This window comes from Pan troglodytes, chromosome 6 (assembly GCF_028858775.2).
Source record: "Pan troglodytes isolate AG18354 chromosome 6, NHGRI_mPanTro3-v2.0_pri, whole genome shotgun sequence".
NCBI classification, from domain to species: domain Eukaryota; kingdom Metazoa; phylum Chordata; class Mammalia; order Primates; family Hominidae; genus Pan; species Pan troglodytes.
This window is the reverse complement of record NC_072404.2, coordinates 110,072,021-110,081,077: the sequence shown is the minus strand read 5'-3', so window position 1 is coordinate 110,081,077 and position 9,057 is coordinate 110,072,021. Positions and strand designations below refer to the sequence as shown.

The 9,057-nt window shown below is 52.3% G+C and overlaps 1 protein-coding gene across 5 annotated transcripts; it reads right to left on the bottom strand.

The window, feature by feature from the left end:
• Positions 1-3,411: 3,411 nt before the first annotated feature.
• On the bottom strand, positions 3,412-6,655 carry MOSPD3 (motile sperm domain containing 3). Of its 5 annotated transcripts, none has more exons than XM_016946179.4 (6): positions 6,550-6,655; positions 5,795-6,061; positions 5,522-5,597; positions 5,085-5,314; positions 3,758-3,922; positions 3,412-3,637 (listed from the first exon to the last, which is right to left on the bottom strand). In XM_016946179.4, the coding sequence occupies exons 2-6, from the start codon at positions 5,997-5,999 to the stop codon at positions 3,606-3,608; spliced, it is 708 nt and encodes a 235-aa protein (XP_016801668.1). In that variant the 5' UTR covers positions 6,000-6,061; positions 6,550-6,655; the 3' UTR covers positions 3,412-3,605. The 5 variants fall into 5 exon arrangements, with proteins under 5 accessions (XP_016801668.1, XP_063670955.1, XP_016801672.1 ...); XM_063814885.1 differs by lacking the exon at positions 6,550-6,655 and adding an exon at positions 6,317-6,427; XM_016946183.3 differs by lacking the exon at positions 6,550-6,655 and adding an exon at positions 6,317-6,420 and having other exon boundaries at positions 5,085-5,284.
• Between the last annotated feature and the right edge of the window lie 2,402 nt (positions 6,656-9,057).

Sequence of the window (9,057 nt, the reverse complement as noted above, 5' to 3'; positions counted from 1 at the left end):
AAATTAGCCAGGTGTGGTGGCGTGCACCTGTAGTCCCACCTACTCCAGGGTGCTGAGGTGGGAGAATTGCTTGAGCTTGGGAGGCGGAGGTGGCAGTGAGCCGAGATCATGCCACTGCACTCCAGCCTGGGCAACAGAGTGGGAGAGTGGAACCCTGTCTCAAAAAAAAAAAAAAAGAAAAAGAAAAAGAATGTCAACATAACAATCTCAGAGCATTAAACCCCAAGCACAGAACCCCTTTCTGAGCATGGGGCCCTGTAAGACTCCAACAGTGGTTACACACATTAGATGATTGGCCCTGCCTGGAACATCCTCCAGGATCCCCCCGCCCCCTTTTTTTTTAGACGGAGTCTCGCACTGTTGCCCCAGGTAGAGTGCAGTGGCGCGATCTCGGCTCATGGCAACCTCTGCCTCCCAGGTTCAAGCAATTCTCCTGCCTCAGCCTCCCTAGTAGCTAGGATTACAGGTGCCCGCCACCACGCCCAGCTAATTTTTTGTCGTTGTTGTTGTATTTTTAGCAGAGACAGGGTTTCACCATGTTGGCCAGGCTGGCCTCGAACTCCTGACCTCATGATCTGCCCTCCTTGGCCTCCCAAAGTGCTAGGATTACAGGTGTGAGTCACCATGCCTGGCCAGGATCCCCTTTGACCAGTCTTTGTCCAGTGAGGGTGGAGACACTGAAGTGTAAGCTACCGGAGGCAGGGAATTCTAAGTGCTGCTGGCACCGTGTGCCTTTAATCACAGCTTCAGGAGGCTGTGGTCTTGACAGCTCTTCAAGACACTGGGAAGTAAAAGCTTCTTGGTCTAAGGCTTGGGATGCCACAGGGCTCTGGATTTCAGGATGCAACTGTCCCCTCCTTAGCCCCCTAAGCTTGACTTGTTGAGTTCTCAGAACCCTGAATTAGGATCAGAAACCTCCTGAGCTATTTGCTTCCCTGACATACAGCCCAGACAAGTGTCCCAAAGCACCTTCTCAACCCTTCTTCACTTTGTCCATTGCTCCCTGTGGTAGACAGAATAATGATCTGGACAAAAATGTCCATATCGTAATCCCTGAAACCTGTGAATGAAGTCCCTAAAACGGACATTGCACATGTGATCTTGAGATGGGTGAATTAAGGATCTTTTGGTTTGTTTGTTTCCTTATCGGAAATTTTTAATTTTAATTCAGCCTCCAGAGTAGCTGGGACTGCAGACATGAGCCACCACGCCCAGCTAAGTTTTTGTTTTGTAGAGATAGAGTCTCACTATGTGGCCCAGGCTGGAGTGCGGTGCTGCAATCATAGCTTATTGCAACCTCAAACTCCTGGGTTCAAGAGATCCTCCCACCTCAGCCTCCTGAGTAGCTGGGACTGCAAGTGTGAGCCACCATGCCTGGCTAATTTAAAAAAAAAAAAAATGCCAGGTGTGGTGGCTCATGCCTGTAATCCCAGCGCTTTGGGAGGCTGAGGTGGGCCTGAGGTCAGGAGTTTGAGATCAGCCTGGCCAACATGGTGAAGCCCTCTCTATAATTATACAAAAATAAGTCAGGGGTGGTGGCGCACATCTGTAGTCCTAGCTACAAAGGAGGCTGAGGCAGGAGAGTCACTTGAACCCAGGAGGTGGAGGTTCCAGTGAGCCTTGATTGTACCACTGCACTCCAGCCTGGGCGACAGAGCGAGACTCCATCTCAAAAAAAAAAAATTTTTTTTTAGAGACAGGCTCTTGCTATATTGTCCAGGCTAGTGTTGAACTTCTGGCCTGAAGCTCTTCTCCTGCTCTGGCCTCTCAAAGCACTGGGATTACAGGCGTGAGCCCCTGCCCCCAGCCCCTCAGAAAGCCTTCTTGACCACACCAGTAACAAGGTCTTTTCACAAGTACTCACAAGACCATTAACCTATGTGGCACCTCGAATGCGTTTTGGGGACCTGGGCGCATCCAGACTGGTGTGAACGGATATCTTCCATACACATGTAATTTAGCAAAGGGGTTTCCTGGGCTATGGCAAGAGCTGTCCCCAGACTCCTGGACACAAACGGCACACCCATTCTCCATGCAGTATCAGGGCCACACCCCACTGGAGCCAGTTCTGGGTGTGAGAGGGAGAAGACTCCCAGGGTAGTGGAGCAGGTCCCAACGCCCCTAAAGTAAAGCTGGAACAACTGATCACCTTCCAGTGCTGTGACAGCCTGGGTCTGTCTTAATATCTTGCTGATCTTTGTTCCCAGTCAACCATCTGCCCAGAGTCACTGGCTCTCCCTCCTCCTTTTTATTTTTTTTGTAGAAATGGGGTCTAAGCTATGTTGTCCAGGTTGGTCTTGAACCCCTGGGCTCAGGCAATCCTCCCACCTTGGTCTCTCAAAGCACTGGGATTACAGATGTGAGCCACTGAGCCTGGCCATTCTCCCTCTTCCTCTGTTCCTCCTCACCCTGCACCTGAAGGAGGGCAGGTGAGCTGGAAGCTTGCTTTTGTAAATCTTATTCTTTTCCTGTACCCTAGTTTTTTTTTTTTTTTTTTCCTGGTTAAGGTGAGGTTATGTCAAGCAATACTATTTCCCCCATATTGGTAGGGACTTTGGTGTTTCTGATCCATGGGAGTTGAAGCCTTGTTTCTTTTTTTTAGATGGAGTCTTGCTCTGTTGCCCAGGCTGGAGTGCAATGGCACAATCTTAGCTCACTGCAGCCTCCACCTCTCAGGTTCAAATGATTCTCTTACCTCAGCCTCCTGAGTAGCTGGGATTACAGGCACCTACCACCATGTCCAGCTAATTTTTGTATTTTTAGAGACAAAATTTCACCATGTTGGGTGTATTTTTTGTATTTTTAGAGACAAGAGTTCACCATGTTGGCCAGGCTGGTCTCGAACTCCTGGCCTCAAGTGATCCACTCGCCTCGGCCCTGCAAAGTGCTGGGATTACAGGCGTGAGCCACTGTGCCCAGCCAAGGGAGTTGAAGTCTTAAAGGAAAGACCCAGGAAAACAGATATAGGGTCCAAAAGGCAGAAAAGGATTCTAGGGGTTGTAAATACCCAGGTAACCCTGGTGAAAGGCTTTGTTGCCTCCAGATGGTGGGACAGGAGTTCCACCGCAGGCAGGATTAGGTGGTATTTTCATTCACTTCTTTTTAGGTTAAATACATTGGCTTAGGGACAGGATCCTATTCCAGGGCTGAAGGGGATCTTGAGAATCAACTTGCCCAATGCTCTCATTTTGTAGGTAGAATCTACAGCTCAGAGAAATTAAATAATTTGCTCATGGTCACATAGTTTTTCAGCGCAAGCACCAGGAGTGACCTAACTCTTCTAAATCCTCGCTGGGCCTCATCACTGCCCCAAGTGCCTGGGTCCCCTGGGAACAGGGGTGGGAGAACTAGAGGATGTCTGAGTACCAAAAAAGAAGTGGGAAGACAGGGGCAAGTACCCTACATTTCTGATTATCATTTTAAAAATGTATTTTATTCAACTTGGAAAATGAGTACAAATCCCTGGGTGTTTTTTGTCAGGGAGGAGTGGGGAGTAGGCAGGAAAGAGAAGAGGGTAGGAGGCAAGGTAAGGAATGAGCATCACAGTGGCTGCCTCAAGACCCTGCCCAGGGAGGGTGGGGTGGGCTGGGGGTTGAGCACGGAGCTCAGGTCCGGAGGAACACCATGGTGAGGAGGCCTGGAGGGGGGACAAAGAAAGAACAGGGTCGCATGGGCAGCCCTGGGGCTCTGTTAGCTCTCCTCCCGTCCCTTCTCCCTTTTTCCTGGGGCCTGGGTCCCTGGCCACTACTGTCCTCACCCAAGACGTAGGCGGCCACCAACTTTTGTCCCAGGGAGACGTGCAGGACTTGAGGCAGCTGGCTGCCGAGTTCGTCCTGGAGTGGGAGCAGCAGGAAGGCCACAGACACAATCCCCGTCAGCAAGAAGAGGAGGAAGGAGCTGGTGGCCAGTTGCTGGCGGGGGTCTGAGAAACAAGACTCATCAGATGCTGCAGCCCCACTCCTGCCCAGCCCAGGTCCTCCAGGGAGAAGCCTGAACAAGGAAGATGTATCTACTTTTTTTTTTTTAATTATCTTTTATTTTTTGTAGAGATGGAGTCTCACTACGTTGTCCAGGCTGGTCTGGAACTCTTGGCCTCAGGTGATCCTCCTGCCTTAGCCTCCTAAGTAGCTGGGACTATGGGTTCATGCTACCATGCCTGGCTAATTTTTAAGTTGTTTGTAGAGGGTCTTGCTATGTTGTCCAAGCTGATCTTGAACTCCTGGCCTCAAGCAATTGCAATCCTCCCACCACTTCAGCCTCCCAAAGCACTGGGATTATAGGTGTGAGTCACCACACCCTGTATCTACTTTTTTTTTTTTTTTTGAGACGGAGTCTCGCTCTGTTGCACCCAGGCTGGAGTGCAGCCACACAATCCTGACTCACTGCAGCCTCTGCCTCCTAGGTTCAAGTGATTCTCCTGCCTTAGCCTCCCGACTAGCTGGGATTACAGGTGCGAGCCACAACTCCCAGCTAATTTTTGTGTGTTTTTAGTAGAGATGGGGTTCCATCATGTTGGTCAGGCTGGTCTTGAACTCCTGGCCTCAGGTTATCAGCCCACCTCAGCCTCCCAAAGCACTGGGATTATAGGCGTGAGCCACCGCACCCTGTATCTACTTTTTACTGCCCTCCAGGGGTACACTGCAAGTATCCTCTCCTTCCTACAGCCTCTGTCCCCACCACCACAAGAACTCTCTCCTCCAGTCCCTCAGCATTCATTTTCTCTCTTCTGTGGACCTATCCGACAGGCAGGGACCTCTCTTGATCTCATACCCAGCACACAACTTGGTACAGGGTTAATTGCTCAATACAGGTTTCTTATTGAACTGAACTGAGCTACCACATGATAGGAAGTACTGCGGTTACAGTCAAGGAAGAACTTTTTCCTCTAAGTAGAAGTCAGAAACCAGGGAAGCTGCAAGTCTTTTCCCCCTCACCTGATATAAAATCTCAACTCAGAGGAATGTTTCCGCCAAAAGACAAAAGACTGAACCAGGAGACTTCTTCAAATCCAATTTATCTCATCTCTAGGGAAATGCTAGTTCCTCCCTCCCTACAGAACTCAAGATCCCAGTCTCCCAACTCACGCTCCTGGAAGTGTCTGGTCGTGGGTGGTGGTGTCCCAGCAGGAGGCCCTGGGTGAGGCGCTGGATCTGGCTGTCCCTGAAGCTCAAGGGGGTACGCTGGGGCTCTCAGAACGGAGGTAATGTCCTTGCGTCCCACCACTCGGCCCTCAGCTCCTTCCTCAGACAGCTCAATGCGGAAGCGGTCCTGGACATCATAGTGGCTGGGAATGGGTGCCACATGGCGAATCACACTGGTCCCAAGGTAGGAGAGAAGCCCATTGGGGTGAATGTGGCAGTAATCCAAGGAAATCTGGGCCTCCCCCCAGAAGTCTCTCCCTTAGGGGCACAGGCAGAGGATAGGGCAAATAGGTTAAAGGGAGCAAGGTCTCAGACCTCAGACAACAGGTGGCAGCGACCCCTGGCTTCCACAAGCCTCCCCACCCTCCCAGCTCACTCACATGTCAATGCAAGACTGGGGCTTCACATATCCCTCTGCGTCAAACACCGTGTATTTGGCAGGTGCTGTGCACAGGACTGGGGGATAGAGACACACACAGACAAGCCCTGCCATGTGGGTCATTTAAGTCCCCTCTGCCTTCTGCCCCGGAGGCTGGACATGACTTTCCCAGTCCACCAAAGCTGGACGTGCAACCCTACCCATCTGACTCCTCCAGCCAACACAACCCCCCAGTGTCCGGCCACCAGCCCCCACGAGGCGCCGATCCCTTTACCTCGGAAGCGAAGCGCAGTTCCTGTGGGGTTATAGAGGGTCAGCAGCTGTCGGGGTCCGCTCCGCTGGTCCGCCCTGAATACTAGATCCGGGGGAAAGACCAGGACCGGGACAACGGGTCCCAAGGGAGGAGGGGCGCCCCGGGACCCCCGCCCAGGGGGCCCCGGACCCACCAGCTCCTGGTCCTGGGGCGCCCCACGGCGCATGCAGGCTCTGGGCGGTCGGACATCCGAGGGCAGAGCTCAGGGGACAGGGCCTGGAGTCAGAGCTGGGGGGCGTGAGGGGCGAAAGGGGACAAGATGAGCTCCCGGGGCAGGGCCTCGACTGATGCCGCCGCCGCCTTGGAACCCCGCTAGATGGGGCTCCCGCAGACCCAGGCCCAGGGCCCCCAAGACCTTTCCTCTTCCAGCTCTGCCCCAGGTTCCTTCGGACCCGCCGAGCCCCACCTCGACGGCCACGCCCACCCCGCTAAACCCGGCCACTCGCAGCTCCCAACCCGGCCTTCTCCTCAGGCCCAGCTCACGATCTCCATAAGCCCCGCCCCGCCGCTGGCCTCGCCCCTTCCGGGCGTTCCCGGACGCCCGCCTCCTCTCTCCAGCCAGACTCCGCCCGCTGCACCGGCCGCCTGCAGAGCGACCTGTGACGCCGCCTGCTTCCTGGGAGACCTGTGTTTGCGTCTCCGGCCCCTCCCTAAGCTCGGACATGGGCCCCGTCGGGCTTCTGCCTCAAAACGGTCGCTCGCGTTAGGATGCCCACCTTGTGGTTAAAGCACCTGCCAGTCAGCTTGTGGTCAGATTAATGTTGCCATGTTCCCGAGAGTCCTTTTCTATACTTCCGCCGTACGGCCTCTGTCATTGGCTAGGACGTCTTTGTTTCTGCCGTAACTATACGCCGATTGGTGTGCTGAAAGACTAAACAACGCCCTCCTTCTGTCGTCTGCGATTGGCTGGATTCCGGTGACGTAACAGTTGTACTGGCTCGAACTCGAGCCCTGAAGTAACTCAGAGAACCGGGGGCGGGGTTTCGAACTGGGCTTTGTTCTTTCCTCCCTATTCTTGAGATGGTCCAAGTCAATCTCCCACCGGGAAGCCCTTTTCCTCCTCTTCAATTCCAGGCTCTAGAAGCCTCTGCAGGAACCAAGCCTGTTTTCTTTGCTTTTTTTTTTTTTTTTTTTTTGAGACGAAGTCTCGCTCTGTCACCCAGGCTGGAGTGCAATGGCACGATCTCGGCTCACTGCAACCACCGCCTCCAGGGTTCAAGCGATTCTCCTGTCTCAGCCTCCCGAGTAGCTGGGATTATAGGCGTGCGCCATCACGCCCGGGTAATTCTTTGTATTTTTAGTAGAGACGGGGTTTCACCATGTTGGTCAGGCTGGTCTCGAACTCCTGACCTCAGGCGATCCACTTGCCTCAGCCTCCCAAAGTCCTGTAATTACAGGCGTGAGCCACCGTGCCCGCCCTCTTTTTTGCTTTTTTAGAGACAGAGTCTCACTCTGTCGCCCAGGCTGGAGTGCAGTGGCGCTATCATTGCTCACTGCAGCCTCCGACTCCTGGGTTCAAGCGATTCTCCTGCCTCAGCCTCCCGAGTAGCTGGGATTACAGGCGTGCATCACCATGCCTGGCTTTTTGTAATTTTTTGTAGAGACGATCTTGCTATGTTCTGCAGGCTGTTCTCGAACTCCTGGGCCCAAGCGATCCTCCCACTTAAGCCTCCCAAAGTGCATGAGAGCCACTGTCCCTTCCCCAGGCTCAAAGTCTGTTTTCTATGGATTGGAGGTTCCTCCCATCTGGGACTCCAGACTAAGTCTCGCCTCCTGTTTCTCACCTTCCTGTGAGGGACGTGGGAAATCACTCACATTTGCACAGGGAATTAAGATTTGCTGATTTCAAACCCATGTTGTTTGAGTAATTATATATTTTAAAAAAGGATTTGCTAAACCCTGCCACTTTAATTGCATCGAATCTTCAACTCCTTTTACAGCCTGGATAAGGTGAAGAATCTGGGTCTCTGAGGGCACCCAGTTAGCAATGGAGCAAAGACAAAGTTGATCTTATCTGAAAATCTCCTCTGAACATCTTGTGTAGAATCCCCGTGTTCTCTTTTACATTTTCTTTTTTTTTTTTTTTTTTTTTTTGAGACAGTCTTGTGCTGTCACCCAGGCTGGAGGGCAGTGGTACAATCATAGCTCACTGCAGTCTCCACCTGCTTGGTTGCGCTCAACCAATCCTCCCACCTCAGCCTTCTGAGTAGCTGGGACTACAGGCGCGCGACTTCACACCCGGCTAATTGTATTTTTTTTGTTTGTTTTGTTTGGTTTGGTTTATTTTTTGAGATGGAGTCTCGCTCTTTCACCCAGGCCGGACTGCAGTGGCGCAATCTCGGACTGCAGTGGCGCGATCTCAGCTCACTGCAAGCTCCACCTCCCGGGTTCACACCATTCTCCTGCCTCAGCCTCCCGAGTAGCTGGGACTACAGGCGCCCGCCACCACACCCGGCTAATTTTTTGTATTTTTAGTAGAGATGGTGTTTCACCATGTTAGCCAGGATGGTCTGGATCTCCTGACCTTGTGATCCGCCCGCCTCAGCCTCCCAAAGTGCTGGGATTACAGGCGTGAGCCACTGCTCCCTGCCCTGTATTTGTTTTTTTAATAGCACTTATAGTGATACATGACCTCCTATTTTATTGTTTCTCTCTCCTCCAGTAGAATGTTTTTTCCTTTTCACAAGACTGGATTTAGGAAGTGAACCATGAGATATGTCTATGGGAGAGAATTCTGGATAGAGGAAATAGCAAAGGCCTAAAACAGAAGTGTACTAGAAATGGGCAACAAGGCCGGGTGCGGTGGATCACCCCTGTAATTCCAGCACTTTGGGAGGCCGAGGCGGGCAGATCACAAGGTCAGGAATTCGAGACCAGCCTGACCAACATGGTGAAACCCCGTCTCTACTAAAAATACAAAATTAGCCAGGCGTGGTGGCACATGCCTGTAGTCCCACCTACTCGGGAGGCTGAGGCAGGAGAATCGCTTGAATCTGGGAGGCAGAGGTTGCAGGGAGCTGAGATAGCGCCACTGCACTGCAGTCCAGCCAGATCATGCCACTGTGCTCCAGCCTGGGTGACAGAGCGAGACTCCATCTCAAAAAAAAAAAAAAAAAAAAGAAATGGGCAACAAACTGAAGTTGCCAATGTGACTGGAACAGATGATACATAGGAGATAATAGACATGAAGCTACGAGGCAGGAGAGAGAATGCAGATGATATAG

Bases quoted from the DNA above. Each gene is read 5' to 3' on its own strand.
- MOSPD3 (XM_016946179.4), bottom strand. From the start codon at position 5,999: ATGCGCCGTGGGGCGCCCCAGGACCAGGAGCTGGTGGGTCCGGGGCCC. The intron at 5,598-5,794 runs GTAAAGGGATCG...TCTATCCCCCAG, and splicing joins AACTGCGCTTCGCTTCCGAG to TCCTGTGCACAGCACCTGCC. The intron at 3,638-3,757 runs GTGAGGACAGTA...TCCCCCCTCCAG, and splicing joins GGTGGCCGCCTACGTCTTGG to GCCTCCTCACCATGGTGTTC.